Source organism: Pteropus medius, unplaced genomic scaffold, assembly GCF_902729225.1.
Source record: "Pteropus medius unplaced genomic scaffold, Ma_sr-lr_union100, whole genome shotgun sequence".
NCBI classification, from domain to species: Eukaryota; Metazoa; Chordata; class Mammalia; order Chiroptera; family Pteropodidae; genus Pteropus; species Pteropus medius.
Genome location: NW_024349797.1, coordinates 3,001,983 through 3,026,042, shown reverse-complemented (window position 1 = coordinate 3,026,042; position 24,060 = coordinate 3,001,983). Strand labels below are relative to the sequence as shown.

At 35.0% G+C, this 24,060-nt stretch overlaps 1 protein-coding gene across 1 annotated transcript in view; it reads right to left on the bottom strand.

Moving 5' to 3' along the window:
- Positions 1-932: 932 nt before the first annotated feature.
- The window catches only part of YLPM1 (YLP motif containing 1), a 57,368-nt gene continuing 34,240 nt past the window's right edge, over positions 933-24,060 (bottom strand). Inside the window, 15 exon segments of the mRNA XM_039883810.1 lie at positions 933-1,345; positions 1,670-1,852; positions 4,823-4,953; positions 9,916-9,967; positions 13,079-13,159; positions 15,299-15,382; positions 15,659-15,742; positions 15,830-16,006; positions 16,242-16,361; positions 16,651-16,713; positions 19,180-19,334; positions 20,216-20,334; positions 20,816-21,011; positions 21,235-21,327; positions 21,440-21,860. Of these exon segments, the coding sequence (XP_039739744.1) occupies positions 1,706-1,852; positions 4,823-4,953; positions 9,916-9,967; positions 13,079-13,159; positions 15,299-15,382; positions 15,659-15,742; positions 15,830-16,006; positions 16,242-16,361; positions 16,651-16,713; positions 19,180-19,334; positions 20,216-20,334; positions 20,816-21,011; positions 21,235-21,327; positions 21,440-21,860 (1,923 nt within the window). The 3' untranslated portion in view covers positions 933-1,345; positions 1,670-1,705.

Sequence of the window (24,060 nt, the reverse complement as noted above, 5' to 3'; positions counted from 1 at the left end):
TAAATTAGTTTTCAGTGCTATATTTTCAAGTTCTTGAACCCAAAGTGGTATTATTCAAATGCTAATAAATATTATCTCGGTACACACAGCACATTTCAAAATATTCAAGGCTCTTGTGAAATATACAACTGGCTGAGCTGGATTACGAAGTAGAAATGGTGTTTGAGGAAGAAGGTTCTTCTCTGTCTTCTCACGCTAGAAAATGACTTTTTTTTCTTTGCAGAATGAAAATGGGAAAAGAGCTCCTTTTGTTTTTAAATAGGAATGATATTTGGGTTTTAGCTCTGTACGTTTCTAGGTTCCGCCTGGTACTATCCACATGAGAGGAAATCTGTGTAGAAGGCCATGCTTTCCGATCATGAGCAATCTGGCAAGAACCTGAAGACTTGACAGGCTTACAGGCTACCTGCCAGAGGGCTCTCCATCTCCATACTCCTTCCCTGCAACCTTGATTAAAAAATCAACAATTCAAGTTCAGCAGTAAGGCAATAAGCTTCTGAGTTCCATGGAGTACATTAGTTCTGCCCATCAGGAATCAAAGTCAAAGCAGGGAAAAATCAAAACATAACAGCATGAAAGGAGAAAGTAAAAAGAGGAAGGGAAAAAGAGAGAGAAGAAAAGAGGGGAGATCAAGAAAATAAAACACAAAAACATCATGTTACAGAACAGATGTGCTCCAGGGAAGTGATGAATATTTGAAATTGTCTCTACTAGTCTTTAAGATACAAAAACAGAGAAAGAAATCAGTAATAAAATAAAGATGAGTGTTTTGAACATCACTGAGCCTTGTGTTACAACATATGTTATGAAATCATTGAGCTACATAATATTCAATGGGAAAGATGTTTGGGGATATACGGCTAGCATGTAATTAGAACACACCATATTAAAAAAACAATAAAAATAAAATTAAGAAAAGAGAAAGGGGCCCATGCTGTATAGCCCATGAATCTCATCGGCTTTATCGTGAAAGTTTATTGTTTTTAATCCTAGTACAATCAGCTACCAGTTACATACAGTAAAAAACAAAAACAGCCACAAAGCAATAATGATAGAGATAGTCCGTGACATTGTACAGTGGAGAAAATATTTTGTTGGAATCCTCCAGCAGATCCCCACCTGGCTTCAGCAGTTAAGCTATTACCCCCTCCCTCCCCAAAATAGTTTTAAAAAAAATTAAGGTCTTGCTTAGGTACAGCAAGATTCTAATACCTCTTGGGGGACACTGGAGAACTTTAAAAAACTAAAGCAGTAGAAATAAAACAAAAACTGAAACGTGGAAGCAAGGTGACACACAACGAAGTTCCATGAGGCCTTGGCTTCAGATCACCTCAAAGCGAACCACCTGGAAAGAAAAGAAAAGGCTGTCACACCAGGAAAAAACAGGCAGACCTTAGTATCTATCTCATCACTCCACTCCTTTGCAAAATCTACAGAATCCACGCTTTTCTCAAGTCTTATATTTTTTAAAGTGAGTCAGGATGCAGAAAATTGCTTCCTTTTCCAATACTCTGTATTGTAAATATTGACAACTGGCATACACTTACTCTTTTAGAACCAGAAAATATACAGAAAGCGAAGCATTTTTAACAAAGCATGCTGTCTTCTTTATCTCAAACCTTTCAAAACAACCACACAGCAGGTTATTAATATGACTATGTACCCTTACCTTAGAGGAACAATGACTCCGTTCAAAAACTAAGTCTCATATATATTTGGTTCGATTGAGGGCTTTTTCAGCCAGGTGACCACTTTCATCTGTGATCTTCTCCCAATCAGTCTGTCCGACCACAAAACCTATGGCCCTTTTCCTATCTGCATCCTTCTTTTCTTCCAGGTCTGCCCATCTCACCTAAAAAGAACAAAGTATTAGGCTGGGCTTTAGGGAACATAAATATGCATAGGGCCTCTTCTCTCTCTGGACAGTCTAAGGGGTAGAATATCTAATATGAAACTAGGAGTTTAAAACATTAAAAATTAACTGGGAGAAAGGTATAGAAAGAAAACTTAAGTTACAGAAAGAAAACTCTCCAGTCAACCACAAAGTATTAACCACTCCGGCTCCCAAACAGTTCACCTCTCAGCTTGGCTCTGTCCACTCCATCTCTTCTGTCATTCTTTTTTAGTTCAGTGACCTCTTTTTTAGTTCAGTGCTTAGAAAAACACTAACCTCTTCCTATCTGTATTCGCACTTCTTCCAATCCATTCTGCCAGAGTGATCGCTCTAAAATATACAGTTGTGACTCTCATCTGCTTTAAATTCTTCCCCTATCTATAGAATAAAATCCAAGCACACAGGTCCCCCTGAATCTGGCCCCTAACCCTCCTGCGGCACCACTTGGGCAGTGCCTACAGAATAACAAATTTTAGCCAGAAATGGCTCTGTAAATGACAGTGTCGCTCTTTATCTTTCTAGAGGTTCTGTTATTGAGATTTGCAATCTCATTTTTTTTTGGCCATTTATTTAAAACTGTAAAAAGAAATGTTATAGTATAGAAAAATTCTGACTAACACTGAAAGGTCTGAGATACGTATATTTTGTCCACTGTCACTAAAAATATTTCTAAAAATAACTGAGTTCAGCAAATAAAAAAAGGAAAATATTTACCTTCCATAGTCATCAAAGAAACACAAAAAAGTCCATTTGAGCTACCATTTTAGAGCCCACTAAGCAAGTGAAACTTAAAAAAAAATAAATAAATTATATTTTAAAACCTAACCATTTTAGTAAAATTCTAATTGGATTAACTCTAAGAATGACCTTTTTTTATAGTGGAAGTTAATCCCACAAACCCACCTGGTATTTGTAAAAAGGTGAGTTATAGAAATCAAGAGAGCCCAGGAAAGGAATGGGCAATGAATTCTGCATTCCTTGCCACCTGTAGCATCTCCTGGTGCTCAGATGTTGATTTTGGTGAGTGGTTTGGGAGTTAAAAACTATTTGAAATGAGGGTGAGAGGCAAGGGAGGAGAGTTAAAGTAGAGCCACTTTAAAGAACTAGGATGTGCACAGCTCAAATGTCCTTGCTCATCCAATTTACCAAGTAAATTACATGGGATCACATACTCCTTATTGAAGGTGACAGTTACTTAACTAAAAATAAACTAGAGCAAAATATTTCTCATTTGAGAGTATTCATTATTACTAGAACTACACCAAAATATTATTCCTAAGGAAAAGCTTTTCTACTGCTGCCTGAACCTTAACACCGGAATGGAGGTATCAGTACAAGTAGTCCTTGGGTGGAGCTGGGCACATAAAAAAGGCCACTTATCAGATCTCCCTTTCCCATCCCTGCAAGCCACACAAAGGTAGGCCCAGGGACTGTGAAATATTTGAAAGACCTTTGAAACCTGGAGTTCTCTGTAATGGTATCCACTGTAACAAAGTTTACTGGCATTTTTATTCTCTTATTCTTTTTCTAGTAAAGTACTGAGGAAATTCATAAAAAAGCAATGATGTAATAAAGATAAATGATACACAACCTCAACCTTAATCAAAGAAATACAAAATGAGATAACTTTTTTTCACCCATCAGATTGTCAAAAGTTAAAAAAAAAGCCTGATAACAGCACTGTGGGGGCAAGTGTGGAAAAATAGGCATTTACTTACATGTGGGTGTATAAATAGATGTAACCTTTCTGGAAAGCAATCTCACAATATCTGTCAGAAATGATAAATCATATTCTATGAGCTTGCAGCTTTAGTGCTAAAAATCCACCTTAGGGATATATATCACTTTCAAAAGATGCCAAAACATATACACCATGACTTTCACCACAGTAGTGATATTAGCAATAAAATGAAAACAGTGTAATTATCCACCAATAAGGGACTGGATAAATAACTAATTGTACAAACAATGGCACGCTAGGAAGCCATTTAAGTAGATCTGTATATAGTTATATAGAAACCTCAAGACAGATGAGCTGGAAAGGCTTATGCAGATCATATATAATATGGTCCCTTTTGCTTTATTTGGTTTTAGAACAAAAGTATAGAATATATACTATACTTTTACAGAATATGACCTATCCAACTTAATTTCTCTGTTTCCTTTCATAGCAAAACTTCTTCAAAAAGTTGTCTACATTTGCTGTCTATACTTCTTCATTTCTCATTTCTCTTTCAATCAGCTCCAAACTGGCTTCTGTCCAACTCTCTAAGAAAACTTGACTGATTGTTGATCAGTCATCAATGATCTTCGTGTTGCCAAATCCAATAGCTACTTCTCTGCTCCCAATTTACTTGTCTTCTCTGTATCATTTAACAATGGACAATTCTTTACTTCTTGAAACATTTACTTTTATCTGAACTTCTAAATTTGAGTCCTGAGTCCTAGTATCATTTCTGACTTATTTGATCCCTCACTAAACTTTATCACTCTCAAATCTACGACTCCCCAGTTTTCCCTAACTCACCAAATACATAGAGTGCTTATGGCCAGAACCCTGAAGATTCTATCCACTCCTGGACCCTCTACATTAATTCATGAAGAAGTCCCACAGATTCCCTTTAACATTCTACTCTGCACCTGGCTCTTTTGCCCCATGACAGAATGGCACAAGCGGCTACTTCAAACTACTTCAAACTACTTCAAACTACATACTAGCCATGTGAGGCTGTTCTCCATTTTTAAGTTATTTGTACATTTTGATCTGATAATTTGTGAGGTTTGACTCATTTTTCTGATGTGTAATATGATATAATATAAACTAAATTGCTCGAAAAATAGCATTCGCATGACTGTCTATAACTTTCTAAAACCAGATGCCTAAATAGACCCTTCATCTTTTGGCAGTTATTGACAAAAGTCTCTTACCCTCTTCTTCCCAGGCTCAGAAGCACGAGTATCATAATCATCAGGGAGCTGAAGATAATCTTCCATTCTGCTGGCAATTGCCTCCCAGTCACGTTTCCTTTTAGTACCAGTTCTCAAGCCATCCAACTTGTCTGAGGGACAAACACAGAGCCGCAGCATTAAGGAAGAGTGTGAGTTTACACACAACACACAAACAAGGGAAAGAAGGCTGGAACACTGTCAGAGGGCACATCCACATTTTTGAGAGCAGCATCACTTGCAGATCCAAACTATCTTCTTGGCTGAGATACATCAAGTTCTGTGCAATTTCCATTGTTTATTTGGTGTTCATACTGGCAGCCATTATGATGTTGGTTTAAGTAACAAATACAGGCAGAGTAAGAAAAGGCACTTCTCTCCCGGTCTCCTTGTCCTCCACCCCCCAAATCACAACATTTCTGCTCTCATGTTCTGAAGGAAAATGCAGAGTTGGGTTTTTCTAAAATTAATTTCTTCCATCACTTTCTTTCTTTAACACAATATTAACAGCACCCACTTGATCTGCAATCACATGTGATACTGTGTTATATGAAAAGCAGGTAGCACAAAAAACTTAATGAGCCAAACTAATGTTTTAAAGGGTTTTAGATTAACAGTTTCTTGGGATTTAGACTTCCGTGAGAAGATTCACCATGACTTAATGTTTATGAGTAAGGTGATTATACAAATCGCCACTTTCTTTGTTATACTATGATGTGATGTTGACCATTCTAAGGCTAAGGGCTAGTCAGCCAAGGTGATCAGATTTGAATTTTCTTTCTGAATCCTCAATCTGAGAGGGCTAAACTTTCCAAGGGCCCCACAGTGTAATCAATGAAATGAACAGGGATTGTTGATTCAGAAATTATGAGATATGAGTTTAGGTGTCTTCAAGAAGAACACGAAATGAAAATGTGTGGTCTTTTTTTTATTAGTTGTTAATACTGATTTTGAATTCTACATGTGAAATATTATGATAGATATTTTTAGTTACATGGAAGCACCACACTTTTGAATCATCTGTAGTTATACGAACGCACTATTATTAAGCAAGTCAATAAAGGAAAACCCTGAAAACTTCAGAAAAACAATAACCACATTTCATTGAACTCCATAAAGGGTGCAGAGTATATATAATAGAAATCTTTGAGATACCAAGTTAGAGAGAACTTACTATGAAAAGTACAATGGAAGCAGTGGGAGGAGAGAGGGTGAGTTTATGTTTCAAATGCAAAAGTTTCACACACAACTAATTAATTGTACCATACCATACAGGCTACAAAAACCAGTAAGATTTTGCATACTTGGCAAAGCTTTTATTTCCTAAACCCCTCCCCCACAAAAGTGGTATTATTGAAAAAATCAGCAAGGCAAACTACAATACTTTACAAAACTCAAGGAATTTTTATCATATCACTTTGGAAAAATTTTAACAAGGATGAGTTCAACAGAAACAGTTTCCTGATCTCCTCTGTAAATCACATGCTGTACCAAATGCCTCTATCTACATGTATATGACAGGCCATATTATACAGATCTTAAAGAAGAGACGCCCTTGACTGTACAGGGACATAGGATGTAGTATTAGTAAACCAACGAAGTCCCATAAACAATAAAACTGTTCTCAGTTCGACAGTGTACAGTATTATTGAAGAGTAGGAAGGTCCAATACACTTATTAAATAAACTTCAGAGGATTTCCCAACTATTAAGATCAACTTTGACATTAACACACTTCAAAAACTTTTTCATATTTCAATTCCAAGAATAGAGGATGGCCAGGCAGCAATGCAGAAGGACAGTGTGAAAACTGCAAGAACTTTTCCTCATACATTGGGTATATGACAGGAATTACAGACCAGGCGTCCCATATTTGCAACACGGAAGTTCAGAAGAGCATGTATTTCTAGTCTGAACACCCCTGTTTACAATGTTTAATTTGAAACTTTATTGTGCACGCATGCTTAGTTTCCTTCCTGGGGCTGAAGAAAGTTCATACCTCTTCCACATGGCATCCTGGAAACCCAAACACACAGATGTATGGCATAAGGTGAAGGAAGAGGAACCAGGGGTGTTAGTTACAGAAGAAGAGTGGTGTCCAATACACTCATACTAATGGTTTTCAGAAGTCTGAGTTTCAAAGATGAAGTTTTAAGATGAAGATGAAGGTTTAAACACCCAATTTGGACAGTCAACAGATCTTCAGAACAGTAGATATTATTATATCACAACAGAAAATTTTTTTTAGATTCATTTATATATTTTCTAAAGATAAATGGTGTTTCTGAAAATTTGTTCCTAGTGAATATACAAGGGTTATGTGCTCATGTAAGCAATAACTGCATTTCAACTGTGAAGAGATGAAACTTCCTGACATGTAGAAGGCCAATATACAATAACTCATAAGCAGAGACAAATGATAGAGATGAGAAACAAAAGGACTTGATATGGAGAAACCTGAATCATGTCATAAGTAGTTTCAATGCTGAATCTCAGCATCTGATGCAGCATATAACACCCACCCCTGTATTAGGGTGCTTGGATCCCAGCTGGGGAGGAGTCAGTCAGATGTGACTGAAGGGGGGGTCACAGGCAGAAGTCTTCAAAAACTCCATGACACCCATGAAAGATGTAGCTCAGGCCAGTTGTGAATATTTTGTAAACTGCTGCACTTCTGATTTAACACTCAAATATAGGCTGAATTGTATACTGTACTTAATGAACACAGATTAAGAATCTGCAATGAGATTTAACTCGCTCCTTGAAAGATTATAGGTAAGTGAGTATTTTCTCATTGGCAGACTCATTTGTGAACCCAAATTCCTCAGTAACAGATTCAGCTCTTCTGGCTCAATGTATGCCACTGCTAAGGCTTAATGTTTCTATCCAGCATAACCATGTTACCAAGAGTAACTTAGTGGTGGTAAAGAACCCAGAAAAATAAAATGTAGCTGGTAATCAAATCTGCTGAATTTGTTATAATAAGGAAGGCATAAATAAGCTAATTCTCAGATGATGATCCTATTTTAGAGAAGAATTCTCTTCTCAGTTGGCTCCATGGACCAATCTCAAAGAAGCAAGCACTTTTAATAATGCTCACACTCAGTTTGCTCTTCTCCACAGGTGAATTAGCTCTCAAGATAACAAAGTGGTGCAAGATGCAAGTCATTATACAAAACGTCAGTGTCATTCATTAAAAATAAACAAAGGTCCAATTGCAAACATGTTAGAATTTATTTTCTAGATTCATTACTAGATCCTTAGTGCCTTTCATTGAAATGGTTTACTTAACAAACCCATTTCTGGAATTCATTGTGTAACATTCTGTCTTTAAAATGGATGGAATTCTAAAATGCATTTTCTGAGAAGCAAATGGTAGAGAGGCCAGAATTTTTCCCAGAAACCAATACCAAGATTAATAGCATATTTTCTTGAACAATCATAACTAAATTCCACTTCCCTTTCTCTTTAAAAATTAGGAAGAAAAATAGAAAATAGACTGGCTCAAGTTTAAAAAAGCATTATCCTAAATCATATATTATATAAGGCCTGTGGTTATATGTTTAGCTAAAATATTTATCACTTTTACAGTCCCTTTGTCTCTTTATAATCCATCTCTCTTTGCCCCAAAAGATAATCATTATTCAGAGAATTAGAAGAGGACATGATCTTTCAGGTTATCTTAAAAGTACAAAACTTCAAACATTCTTAATCTAATGTCAAAACAAGCAGACCTAAAGCATTACTATTAAAAATACGTTGTGATTATTATTTTCCTATATACTTAATTGCATTTAAGTACTTATAAAGGCTTTAAAAGTTTAAGGAAGGAGATAATTGGTTATTAAGATTTCCCACAGAGGGAAGACTAGTAGAAAAATATGTCAGTAACATTTAATTTTCACATGACACACATTAGAAAAAAATTCTAGACTTTACAACAAAGCACTTGTCCCAATAATATAGTATACTACAGTCTATGGAACTATCTTTTAACATAGGACCCAGTCAATATCAATTGCCAACACGATCAGCTGGGGAAAATAAAAGGCACAGCCTATGTGACTATGTATAAAATTCACACCTCTGATGTCAGAAACACAGTGTGTCCCAAACAGTAAAGCAGCTAATGACTCAAATTTATTCTATAAATTTAAGACACTTAGATGTGTACTTCGGTTCTGAAATAATACAGCATAGTACCAGAAAGAGAAATGCAGAGACTGACAGCCATACTTCATACATTGGGAAGGTCAATCTTCTCAAAAAGTCCTTATCGTATTTCCCTAGATTTATTAATACATCTAAACCCACATATTAAATGGCTTTAAGTGAGGGAAAAACAAAGAAACTGAAAAAATGTTGTGCAGTATTACCATAAAATATTAGAGGAAAATCCATTGGACATGTATGATTTTCTGCTTGATAGAGAACCTCACAGTAAGCAACTCCAAATTTTTATTTACATAATCATTTTAACCAGTTTATCTTATAATGTGGCACTAAGGGCAAGGTGAAGGAAAAATAAATGGAATCTTATAAAGCAGGCTCCTCAAAAATCTTAATTATATAACTACCACCTCCTATGTAGAAACTCTAATTTATTTTACGAGGAAAATAACTGCCTTTTAATTAATTTTTAAGTTTCAATATTTATTATTATGATGACTATTACTACCCAAAATATTCACAATATGGTTCTACTTTGAACTGCAGTTAAATATTCTTTTAGAAAAGCAGAAATCTCATCGGCACCAACATTTCTGATTAATATCAAAGAATGGATTTCAGAAGTGATGGTATTTTATTACTAAATCTATCACATATTTCTGCTTACTCTAAAAACTTTAAGTGGTACTGAAGGTAGTTTTTAAAAATACTCTCCTTTCACTCTGTCACAAGATATAACTAGTTAACCTGAAAGCTAGCAAAATAGACTGAGAATGTAAATAAGGTAGGCCAAAAATCTTGATTTAAGCTGAAATTGTGGGAAATTTGTTCTTCTTACAGCAGAAAGATCTATGACCATTTACCATCAGGTATCACATATAAAAACAGGAAAAAGGAAATACCCACCTAGCTTTGCCTCAGATGTGTCCATCTCCCATTTGCTTTTCGGAATGTAACCCTAAATCGTACACAGAGAGAAGCTCGAAGGGTTAGAAAAAGACACATACATGCATATCACTTTTGAATTGGAAAAGCATTAAAACTGGGAATGGATTCAGTTTCCACTCGCTAGCTATAAATATATCTTTAGGGAAAACATAGTCTCATTATCTTTGAAGAAACTGAATTACCAAATTCACCAAACTTCACTGCCCAGATTTCAGAGTTGTCACTTCAGTATAGTATCATGAAGGCGCTTGGAGGCAGCTACAGTTCAAGACACACAACTGTAGTCTGAACAACAGCTGTATAGTAAATATGGTAAGAATGTATGGTGGTTACTGTGCTAACATTAATATTATTCAGATAGCAGAGGATTTATAATACTAGGTTACTTTCTAATTCAACTGCTATTCTCAAGTGATAGTAGCCATGAGGTCCAAAGAGTGTTTTTCGAAAGTTACTTTATAGTGCAGCGTAATTGTAAATATTCAAAAGAAAGGAGAAAACTTGGTATCACTGAACACAACTATGAAGTTCAACTTCATTTTAAAATGACTCAATTCATTTACCAGTTAGATCTTATAAAGACTAATTTTAATGAATCAATTTCAGAACATTTCTTTTCCATTAGTTGGAAACTGATTATTATTTCTGATATCTTTTAAAATTACATTTTCCTATTACATGAAAAACCAGAAATCTCCACAGGCAATTTATATCTTATGTAATAAAATAACTGGGTAGTTTATTTCAAAGTCCTGTAAGCTTTCCAAATTTCCCAATGTACTTATTTAACTACATAGTAATCCTTTCAGTTTATTCACCTGGCAAGTATATGTTTTTTCCATGTTAATTTACGATGCTTCCCCTCTTCATCTGGATTCTAGTCTCTATTTAGACCCTAACATAAGGAACTTTAATACTAGAACTTATTATGTAGAACAGGTTCTTCAAAGATGTCAGCATCTTCTTTTAAGTATCAATGTATCCCTCTACTATTGGGAATGTTCAAGTTCATAGAATATACTGACACACAGGTAAGTTGGAAAGTATGTTGAACATTTCATGACAATAGCTTCTGTGTAGGTTTACTAGAGCATCATCATTCTTCCTGGAAACCTACAGGTCTTACACGTTTCTAGTTTTTAAGCCAGACTAATAATTCAATTTCACCTCATTAGGTAGTATTTTAAGTTATAAGTTATACCATTTTTTTCAAATAGATTTTGAGAACAAACCAAGACAAAGCTATGTTGAAGTGATGGTGCTAAAAGTTAAGTATCGATGAAATTTGTACAAGTTATACCTCAAAAATCATCTGAAAACCTTAAGCATCACTAGAATAATTATAAATTCTGAGACGTAGCTACTAGGTTCACTGAAGCACTAATGAAGGCAAAATATAAAATCGATGATCCCCAAAAAGTATTCTCTTAACCAAGAAGTTTGACTTTCACCCAGCTGTACTAATCAGCACAGAGTAGAAAATGCAAAGTTTACTGAGAATTGCATTAAAATGGTCTGAATGACACGAGACTTGCTCTTAACCCTTTGGTTAAAATTCTCCAAGAATCTTTTACTCTTGGAATAGAACCCAATAGTAGAAGATCTGGATTTTGTATTTTTGAATGGGTTAAGAGAAGTTTTAAAACAAATATAAGCAAAATGAGTATATTAACATCCTCTTGCTGGAAACACTCTGTTGTTACTTAAAACTACATCATCTTCTCACTGCTTAAAATGTTAAGCCACTTGGAAATACAAGAGATAGTCCAGCAGGGTAGAGTTCTAAGGCTTCCTTGCCATGTTTCTGATGTAAAAATATAGTATTACGGTGTGTTTTACTTTTAAAAATAATAGTACATTCAATTAAGAGTTCTAAGTTTTGATCTCTACCTAAGCAAGTCAGATATTATGAACCAAATCCTGAATTGAAATCTCAACAAAAGAAGACGGATCTTCAAAGACCTAACATTATAGACTTCTCACATGGTCACTTTCTGTACACACGCTGCAAGTAGCCACATCAGAACAGCGTGGACCTTTAAGTGAATTTACTGCCTACATCTTACATCACATATGTCAAAATACAACCTAATTAAGAAAAATACTTTGTGTAATGAAAAAAAAACCATACTGAGACTCAAATGCCATTAACTTTCAAGCTTATTTTTTAATCCACATAGGAAATCTAGGAATGTAGAGGATAACACCATCTCTGTATAAACACAGTTTCTATCCACAGTCCTCTATATCACACATGGGTTTAATAGGACCACTCCTTAAAGAGTCTGTATTCTCTAGTGGGGGTAAGAATCAGGGTTCTCCATCTGTACATTTTCAAAATATGAGAAGCAGCTTTAGCAAAGGCTGAAATATTAAATAAACCAAATAATATTTTGAATTTAAAAAGCAACACTATTCCCAGGAATTGTTAACTTTTGAACCTCATTTAGCAAACACTGAAAAGCAACATAAATATAAGTCACATATTCATGAATGACGGGAGAAGGCAAACATCTCTAAGAGGTGTGATCGAAAGTATTTAGAGTAGGTACAGGGCAACTTTGAACCCACACTACATAAGCCTCTAATCAGCTTAAGCAAAATGCACTGTCTACACATCGAATCATTTTCCCCATCACTTAAAAGAATAAAATGCAGAAGAACAAATCCAGCAGTCTGTGGCAACCCTCCGCCTCCTCATTCAATAAGTTCTTCTGCCTCAATTGACAGAAACTCAATTTTGAAATCTTGTAGCAAAGAGACAATTATGCACATGTTGGGTAGGCTGTGCCACAAACCTGTTGGAATGTAAGAATGCTCTTTCATATGTAATTGATTTTCTTAAAAAGTAGACTCCCCCCTAAAGTCATCCACAAATAGATGAGTGAGTACAAGGGTAAGTTGCTTAGCATTCTCAAAATTTTCTTATAACACAGTAGAGGGTTCTTTTGGTCAGGGGAAAAATAAAAAGTGTCCAAAAGTCTCCTTTAAGATAATTACGGAAACTTTTACCATTAAGGTGCATATCAACCGTAATAAACCTGACCACAGATCTGAATTTAAACCCCTAAGAACTTTAATAAAGAGACACTTTGTTCAAAGTGGTTGGTCTGTCTCCTACCAGTTCGTTTTCCTCTTCTTCTGCATCTTTCTTTTCTTCCTTCTGTTCTTCGATATTTGCATCAAAATCTTCCATCTCTACCTACACCACCCCAATAACCACAAAAAAAGAAAAAAAAAAAGATTGATTTAACATTTAGGAGAATGTTGAATCCCTCATTGAGATCTGAAATGACCATGGTAGCCCAAAGCAAGACAGCACAGACTCATTGTTACATACTAAGTAATTTTTAATACCCTAAACTTTGAAACAGAACTGATAATAGACAGAATAATATTCCTGCCTTTCATTTTCCTGGGATATCTATCTTTATAATTTCCTATGAAGTATAATGATCTGTCCTAAGTTGATGGTTATCTGTTTTGCATGCCTATGAATTGCTAGGATTTCTTTTTAAAATCTTTAGCAAGTTTCCAATTAAGTAAAACATATGATTCAAATTTCAAAATGTAAGAAAGGATATAGTGAAAAGTACAGCGATAGTAGCTTGGTCCAGAATGGTAGCAGTGCAAACAGAGCAGATGGATTAGAAAGGTATTTATAAGGTAAAAGTGAAAAAACTTATAGACTTCCCAGTGGAGCAACAGGGTTGGTTGAGTATTGGTATAATGGAGAATAAAGAGTCAAGGATAACATAAAGTCATAGTTTCAGCACGAAAGTGATTGGTAGGTCTGTTTATTAAAATAGAGAATACTAGAAGAGGAACAGGTTTAGATGAATTACATATTGGGTAGGTTGAGTTTGAGATGTACCAGGGTAATAAATCTTTTTGGGTAGAGAATTTGGAAAATGATAGACTCACTTCCACTCAGATATGGCTGTTATTAAGATATTGATAAAATATATTCCAGTCTTTACAATTTAATATTAAGGGCACATAAGTGGCAATCTGAACTACCAGAAAGATTGATTACCTATATAGAATGTGTAAAATAAAAACAGAGCCCTAAAGAACTCCAACATTTAAGGACTGGGTAGCAGGAAAAGTCGGCAAAGGAGACAGAAAAGAAATGACCAGAGAGGCCAGAAGAAAACCAGGGGAAGTGGACTCAAAGAAGCCAAGAGAAAAATGTTTTCAAGGTGGTGGTCAATTTGTCATATGTGGCTATAAAATTAAGCCCCAAGAGAAGTGAGAATTGTCTACTGTCATGGAAATCTTTGGTGAGGGTCTCTGGAGAATGCTTGAACAGAAGCCAAAAGAAAATGGGTAGAGGAGTGGCACAGGAGGTAAAAACACATAAAAATACAATGACAATACTGAATATAGACAATTCTCATTCATAGGAGATCGAATAAAACAGATGTACACAACTGATTAAAAGAGAAAACTCTCCTTTTTGATAAAGATTTACTTCCACCAAATTAATAATTTAGGCAAGAATTATCTATGAATAAAAATTTGTTGGGGAACAGAAATTAACAGTTTCAAAGTATTCCCCTACAGATTACTTATGACAAAGAGAAAAAGGTAGAAAAATTTGATGGATTCCATCTGAACCAAGTCATCAACATTTAAAATCACCAATAATAAAATAAATTGACATAATTTGGCTCCTGATATGATGCACTGAGGACACATCACTTATTTAGTATTCTTGCTGATGTTTAACCTAAAACTAATCACGTGGAAACATTAGACAAACCCAAACTGAGGGGTGTTCTACAAAACAACCAGCTTTACTCTTCAAAAATTCTGTGTCTCTCATGACAATGACAGGGCTGAAAAACTCTTTTTTATATTAAAGGACTGGATCCTGGATTTTTAAAAATTGCTATTAAGCACCATTATGGGAATAACTGGTGAAATCTTAATATGGACTGTATATGAGATAATTCAGGAAATTTACATTACTTAATATAGCATTTTATCCATGTTAAATGTCCTGAATTTGATCATCGAGACTTCTAGTTTTGTAAGAGAATGCTCTTGTTCTTGGGATACCATTGAAATATTTAGGGGTGCAACTTAACTTTCAAATGGTTCCACAAAAATAGTGATAATAGTAGTAATAATAATGAGGAGGAGGAGGAAGAAAAGGAGGAGTGAGAGGAAATTGTATAGAGAAAAATGTGGCAAATATTAATTGGCAAATCTCGATAAAATTTGTACAGGTTTTCTTATACTATTCATTCAACTTTTCCATAGTTAAAAAACTTTTCAAAGTAAAAAAGGTGAAAAAAGGTCACTTTTGCACTGCCTCTGAGCAAAAGACACTCACCTCTTCAATAGCAGCATCTTGAAGCAAAGAACGAATGTCCAGACGCATCATGTGACGAGGTGCAGCTTCCCAGTGATCAGCCATCTATTGAGAGATTCAGGAGGTCAAGCTATCTCTGGAAACTACTCAAAGACCAATTGAGCATCCAAGACAAGTTAACTAATACTGTGAAGTCTAACAGGCTAGCTCCAGGAAGAGCTAGGCCACCTCTTTCACTTAGATACAAAGGAAGAGAAACATTTACTAAAGCGGACAGAAAAGATATTGCGAAAGTGAAGAGGATAAACAAAAACTTCTACACAACAGTGATGATACATCCTAAATGAAATTTAGAACACCTTCTATATTTCCAAAAATCACCTTATTTATTTCTTTAAGCTTTCTTCCATGAATATTTCTTTTGCCACAAGTCTGGTTATCTGCACTCATTTCAGCCAAATACACCTAAGAAAGAATGAATAATGATTACTCAAACAAATACAGCACTTTCATGATAACGCAAAGTACTCTAAAATTATTTTAGGTCTATACCTCAAATCCCTTGGTTTTTGCTGCACTCCAAAACTGATCAAAATGTCGAACTCTGTCATTGATGGCATCCAGGATGATGAAGGGGAAAAAGCCATCATCCAGAGTCTTTTTGAAAGTTTTGAACATGCTGGTGCGATAGGTCTCCTCCATCTCAGCTTCATATTCATATTCCATTACCTAAGATCCCCCAAAAGAGATATGGTTAGCAAAAGCAAAGACTCACGTTAAACTTCTTCCCTGCTTAGCATCTGGATAGAGATGACTTTGTAGTAGTTTCTTCACACCTGAGTACTAAGTTTGTCTTCGAAAAAGAGAGAAGTCTTTGTCTTTAAAAAAGCCACATTTCTTTCTGAACATGTTTTCTTTTTACTACTATCAATGAATCAGGATGTAATCTGAGATTATACCATACCTTCTTTTTCACTTTCTTTCCAGAATCTGGATCTTTTTCTTCTTTTTCTACTTCAGTGATGAAATAGTCATCCAGGCTTAGAACTCTGGGTGCAGGTCCTCCAAATTCTACCTCCTTATCCTAAGAATCATATAGTCGAAAAAGTAAAAGAGAATTTATGGAATAAATTAATAAATGTTCACACTAAAGTTCCTTCTCTTGGTTAAGTAATATGCAATCTTCTGGTGGTTTCAAATCAAGCAGAGGCAAAAATATTTACCTAAAAATATCAAAATTTATATGACAGCACATACCACATGGGTCAACTAGAATGGATCGAATGGGAAATATATTTATCAGTATCCTGCTGCTTGCTAAGAAGGCAAGGGGCTAACAAAAGCAACTGATTCTTTGGCTTTCCCATACTCACTCGAATAAGTTTTGCAACATGTGTCTTTCCACTGCCAGGCAATCCTCTCATTATAACAACAATCTGAAACACAATGAAAAAATAATCACTCGGAAGATTTTTTTTACAGTGAAAATTTATAGTTAACAATCTTTCTCTAGGATAGACCACATGATATGCCATGAGGCAAACTTTAATTTGAAAGGATAGAAATAATACAAAGTATATCTCTGATCACAATAAAATAAAATTAGAAATTAGCAGTCAGAAAAAATTGGAGAAATTCAAAAATTAAACACCATACTCCTAAATAACAAATGGGTCAAAGAAGAAATCAAAAGAAAAATCAGAAAATACTTTTAGTTAAATAAAAATGAAGATACAACATACCACAGCTTATGGGATGCAGCTAAAGCAGTGCTTACAAAGAACTTTACAGCTATAAAAAATGCCTATACTAACAAAAAAGAAAGATCTCAAATCGATAATCTAACCTTCTGCCTTACAATACCGGAAAAAGAACAAACTAAACCTAAAGCAAGCAGAAAGAAGGTAATAATAAACATTAGAGCAAAAGTAAAACAGAGAACAGAAAAACAATAAAGAAAATCAATGGAACCAAAAGCTGGTTCATTGAAAAGAATAACAAAATTGACAAACCTTTAGCTAGACTGACTAAGAAAAAAAGAGAAAACTCAAATTATTAGAATCGAAAATGAAATAGGGGATATGACTGCCAATCTTACAGAAATAAAAAAAGGTTTACAACAAAACACGATAAACTACTGTATGCCAATAAGTTAGATAACTTAGATGAAATGGACAAATCCCTGGAAGGACAGAGACTACTAAAGCAAACCCACGAAGAAACAGACAATTTGAATAGACCTATATAACAAATGAAAAGATTGAATTAGTAATAAAAAACTACCCACAAAGAAAGGCCCAGGTGGAGACGGCTACATCACTGAATTTTAACAAATATTTAAAGAAGAATACCAACTCTTCACAAATTCTTCCAAAAAAACAGAAGAGGAAGGTACAATTCCCAACTCATTTTATGAGGCCAGTATTTCAAATCAGGCAGATACCAGATACCAAAACAAAGATATCACAAGAAAACTACCAATATCTCTTATGAATACGAATGCAAAAATTCTCAACAAAATTCTCAGCAAACTGAATCCAGCAATATGTAAAAAAATTACACACCATGACCAAGTAGATTTATCCCAGGGATGTAAATTAACATCTGAAGAGCAATTAATGTAATATATCATATCAGAAAATAAAAAATAAAAATCACATACAACAGAATAAAATCATATGCAATACAATAAAAAACAAAAATCTTATCAACACAGAAAAAGCATTCAACAAAATCCAACATCCATTCATGAGGAAAACATTCAACAAACCAGAATGAAAGGGAACCTTCTCAACCTGATAAAGGGCATCTATTGAAAACCCACAATTAATATCACACTTAATGGTGAAAAACTGAAAGTTTTCTCTTTAAGATCAGGAATACAACAAGGATGTCTACTCTCATCACATCTGTTTAACACCATACTGGAGGTTCTAGCCAGGGCAACTAGGCAAGAAAAAGAAATAAAAGGCATCTAGATCGGAAAAGAAGAAGTAAAACCACCATTATCTTGTATATAGAAAATCCTACGGAATCTACTAAAAATCTATTAGAATAAATGAATTCAGCAGTTTTCCAGATATAAGACCAATATGCAAAATCAATTCAGTTTCTATTCAATTGAACAATCCAAAAATGGAATTAGTCAAGCTATATCAATACTATATTAAATGTGAATGAATTAAAGAATGCAATTAAAAGGTAGAAATTGTTAGACTGCATAAAAAAAAAAAAGTCCAACCATATGTTGTCTATAGGAGACATACTTTAGATTCAAAGACACAAACAGATTGAGAATAAAAAGATGGAAAAAGATATACAATGCAAACAGCAACCACAGAAAAAAGCTGGATTAGCTATACTTATAACAAATGAAATAGATTTTAAAATGACACACACATATACATACATATATATATGTATGTGTGTGTATACATACACATATACATATATATGTATGCGTGTGTGTGTGTGTGTGTGTGTGTGTAAAGTCAAAATATCTGATGGAAATCTCTAGTATTAGTTTATTGAAATGAAATCTAATTATTCTGCAATATAAGATAAACTTAAGTATACATTTGTAGGTCACTAGGAAAATAAGTATAAGCTAATTGCGTCTAATTCTCCCTCTTTTGTGATCCACATACCATAAAACTAAATCTACTTTTCCCTTCTTCAAAATGCAATTAATTGAGCTCTTATGAATTATTTTCTTTTTTGCCAAGCAACTAAGCTCTAACTTCTTAGATTCTATAGGGTAGGTAATTATTGAGATTATATGATGATTTGGAGATGGTAAGATGCTTTGAATCCGAATGTTACAGAAGAATGTTCAGGATATTAAAAAGATTTCTTATCAGCTTCTGATTCGCAGGAAAACTAGTCAACTGCATAGTACTCACTCTCTCAGGTCTGCTCTCTCGGCCAGGTGGTTTCAAAATATCATCCACATTTTTAGACTCGGGCTTCTTCTCAACCCGTGGGGCTGGAGGTGGCTGGTGGCTAAGTGAAGGAGCTGGCAAGGGCATTCGCTCCTCTGGGTAAGTTCTTCGTTCTCCTAGGATTCCAGCAGTTGAAAAAAAATCACTTTTTATATAATAATTACTTAAAATTTTTAACCCTCTCCACACATCCTAAGATAATATAACTCATAATAATTTGGGGGCACTTTTAACCTTAATTAGAGAAAGTTTAAGTAATGTAAATCTATTGAAGTCAAGAAAATGAAAAGATTTAGGTATGATGTCAGGCAAACAGGATGTTTTAAAAAATACTAAATTCACCTTTGTTTGTATTAAATTTAGGAAAAAAGTTAAGCAACAGGACACAGAAGAATAACATACTTTGCTGGATAGTTCCAAGTATGACTTATAGTCTGTCTGTAACTTCCACTTTACAGTTTTAAGAACAAGAGTCACAAACTTAGGGAAGCTTGATCTTATCAACAGCTAAGAGTTTCTAGTTTAAGTGTAATTTAGAGTAGCAGAAAACTAAAATCAACTTAAATGTCCAATAATAAGGGTTTTATATTTTATTGACTCAATAGAATATTACAGAGCATTAATATAATAAGTTTACATATAGAAAAATATATATGGCACAACATCAATGGGAACAAGAATGATAAATTGTGTTTATACTTTGATTTACAACTTCATTAATATATATGTGGAGAATGAGAGGAAATATATAAAATTATAATAGTTGTGATTTAGTGGGTAGTGGGATTATAAGTGACTTTGTTTCTATTTTCCAAAATTTCTTTAATAATATAAAAAGCTATTTGTTTTACTTCATTAATTAATTACATTTCTATTTTTGATGACAATGCTGCCATCTCTATAAGGTCATTTTACTCTGAAAGTTTAAATCCACATCTACAACGGAAAGCATTTCCAGTTTAAATTCTCCACACTCTTACAGCTAATAAGGCTCTACCTCCAAACACAGATGGTCCTTCGTAGGCGGGTCGATCAGGCTTTCGGTCATAAGATGGCCGATCAAATCCCCCTCTTCTGGACGAGGAATGGTCTTTTTTATCTCGATATGACTGAGTCCTAGAAGGTTTAACAGTAAGCGATATGGTAAACAAAAAATAATTGGAGGTCTTTATCATATAATGCAACACCATTATCTGCTTAATTTTCTCTATGAGTAATTACTATACATAGTTAACATTCATACTTTGACTTTGCTTTTCCATTTAGATCTTCCTTGCATATACACATCTAAAGAATTCACAAGTTGCAAAAATAAATTGTTTGCCTACTAATTAAGTAATGATTGTATCTTTATTGACAATAAAATTTCCTTTCCTTTCTGGCTATCTCCTTCCCCCATTTAATGCTCTGGAATTCGAGCTGGCAAAATTCAAGCATCTGTTTCCTGAAAATTGGTCCAGAACTGCTCTTCCCTCTCCAAGTTATACACATGAGAAGAATATGTCATTTACTAAACTTCCTTTAGATATATCGACTTTTGCTGAACTTAAGTATATGGTAATTTGCACACCTGGCAAAGATGTTTTTCATAGCATACCTATCATCTCGAGGTCGGCGTTCTCTGTCAAATCGATCCCGGTCATAGTCAATAACACCACGATCCCGGTCGCGGTCCCTATGTGCCTCCCGATCTCTCTTGAAATCTCGATGATCTGCCATGACATTACTCTGGCGATCAAAATAAGGCTCACGGTCTCTGTCTCTATCATAACGATCGCGTTGGCCTGCATGCTCTACAAAACAATTAGTACAAAATAAGAACTATATCCCTTTTTCTGAAATGAAGGCAAAAAAGTACAAATTTAACTTTAGAACTAGTATAAACAGTTGCCCTAATTTCAACTCACAAATCTGTTAGCTATATTAAAGGGAGGCCCAGATAATCTTCCCAGAAGGCAATCGGGTAATAATTAAGCCCTAAAGGTTTAAAAATACTAATCTCTTTGGGACTCTTACCTGTCTCAAAAGTTGATCTCTCAGGTAGTGGATCTGGGCGCAGAGTTATTCTCTCTCCGTAGGGTATCTGTTCAACTTTATTAGTGGATATATCTGGTAAACAAAATCAGGGATAAAACATTGTAAGGGTGAAGCTTAAGGAATGCAAAGCTGAAGCCAACAATTCCTTTAGAATCCCAAATACAAACTTGCCACCATTACTTACCTCGGCCATGGCCATAATCAACAGTCTGCTGCACTGGTGGTGGTTTGGACATTGGTGGCATACCCATAGGCATTGGGCCGGGAGGGGGAATGGAAGGGTGAACAGGTGGGGGTGGTAACACTGGAGCAGATGAAATTGTTGCAGTTTCTGATTTAAATTCCGAATTCAGTCCTTGTTCATCATTTGTATCCCAGAGGCCATAGAATGAATCTTCATCCCAGCGTTCCTGTTCCATACCTGAAGTTTGTGGCTTTATCACTGGAGGAGGAGGTGGAGGTGGAGGAGGAGGGGGTGGTGGTGGTGGTATTGGGATAGGCGGCCTGGTCACAGGAACAGATGATCTTACTGGTGGAGCAGAGGGTCTTACAATTGAACCTGGTGGTTTACCCATAGGAGGGGGTGGTCTATAGGACCCTGGAGGCTGGAGAACAGAGTAAATAGCTTAGTGGATGAGGATACCACCGTTTTTGCACATCAGTGAAAATGAAAATCTGGTTCTCAATCCATAAAAGAAAAATATGATAAACTGGACTGAAAATTGAAAACTTTTTGTGCTTTAAAATACACCATAAGGAGAAAATATACCTGGCCCTTGAGCAACTCAGGTATTAACCGTGTAAATCCACTTACACATGAATTTTTTTCCCAACAGATGTCTGTACTGTTTTTGATCCGCAGTTGGGAGTCCACAGGTGCAAGTGTGTGTGTGTGTGTGTTGGGGGTGGGGTGGATGACTATATGAATTGATCTATAGATTCGGAGATTTTGGTATCCATGGGGAGTCCTAGAACACCCCATCCCCAACCCCCCATAAGATACCAAAGGACAACTTAAATTTTGGGGAAATTAAGTTATATGTGAATTTTTAACTATATAGGGGTGGAGGCTGGAGGGTGGGAGTCGTGCCCCCAATGCCCAAGTTGTTCAAGGGTCAACTACATATGCAAATCACATATCTGATAAAGGACTTATATTCAGAATATAAAAACTCTTACAAACTTAATAAGACAACTTAAAAATGAGAAAAGATTTGAATAGATATTTCTCCAAAGAAGATATGAACACCCTATAAGCATATGAAAAGATGCTCAACATAATAAGTAATTAGGGAAATGCAAATTTAAACCACAATGAGATACCATTTCATACTTAGTAGAATGGCTATAATTAATAACACAGATAATAACAAATGACAACAAGGATGTAGAGAAATAAGAACCCTCTTAGACTACTAACACGGATGTAACATGCTGCAGGCAGTATGGAAAATGGTTTAACAGTTTCTCAAAAAGTTAAACATAAATATACCATAAACTCAGCAATTCCATTCCCATGTATCTATCCAAGAAAAACACGCCCACCCAAAGACTTGCACACAAATATTCATAGCAGGATTATTCAATAATCCAAATGTCTGTCAACTAGTGAATGGATAAACACAACACAGTATAGCTATACAATAGATTATTACTTGGCAATAAAAAGAAATGAAGTACTGACTCATGCTACAATATGGATGAACCTTGAAAACATTAGCTAAGTATAAGAAGCCAGACACTAAAGACCACATATTGTATGATTTCATTTAAATGAAATGCTCACAAAGGCAAATCTGTAGTGACAGAAAGTGGATTGGTTGTTGCTTTGAGTATTTGGGGTAGGAATGAGGATTAACTGCAAATTGGCACAAGGGATCTTTCTGGGGTGATGAAAATGTTCTAAAACTAGATTTGGTGATGGCTGTACAACTTAGTAAATTTAGTAAAAATCATTGAATTACATACTTAAAATGGGCAAATTATATGGTATATAAACTGTACCTCAATTAGTGGTTAAAAAGGGAAAAAACTGCCTCAACACTATAACCCACTCTCCCAATGTACCACTCTTTCTTCTTCCAGAAAAACTAGCATGCTAGCCACTTAGATATAAATGTCTCAGGCCCACCCCAAACCTACTGAATTTCTGTGCATGAAATACTGGCATTAGTTTAAAAGAAAAACAAAACCAAACCCTACATGAGTAAATCTGGTGTTTATCACTTAGTTAAGAACCTCTGCTATAAACTATCTTCCCACTCTGGTGACCTACCTCCTCTGCAAAAATAGCAAATTTGCAGTGGGAGAAACAAACTCTAGCTAGCCTCCTCATTTCTATTTAGTTATCTGGTTGACAACAGCAATTTGTGGTAATGCTGGTATCAACATACAACATGAGCACCAGGAAACAATAAAACAAAGAAACCAAATGGGACATCCAGTAATCTTCCCCAGGAGTGCCACTGTTGTGTCCAATGTTTACATTCCTTTTTCCAAAGCAATCAACAAATGTCAACAGAAATGTATTTTAAGAAGATAGTAGAACCTCTTGGCAAATAGGGCCTATCTACTCAGTATAGAAACCAAATTGTCAAATTTCATTTTAATTTTTGCAAGCCTGATTCAAACACTCATTATCCATTTCTCTGAGCTCACTGTTTCTGGTTTGTTTGCTCTTCATCAACGGCTATTTTAGACCATGGAAAGCCAACAATACACATAACTTATGTACTTATTCATATATAGGTTGTGTTCTTTGAGTATCAAAATAGATTTGGCTAAAATGTAAAAAAAACATAATTT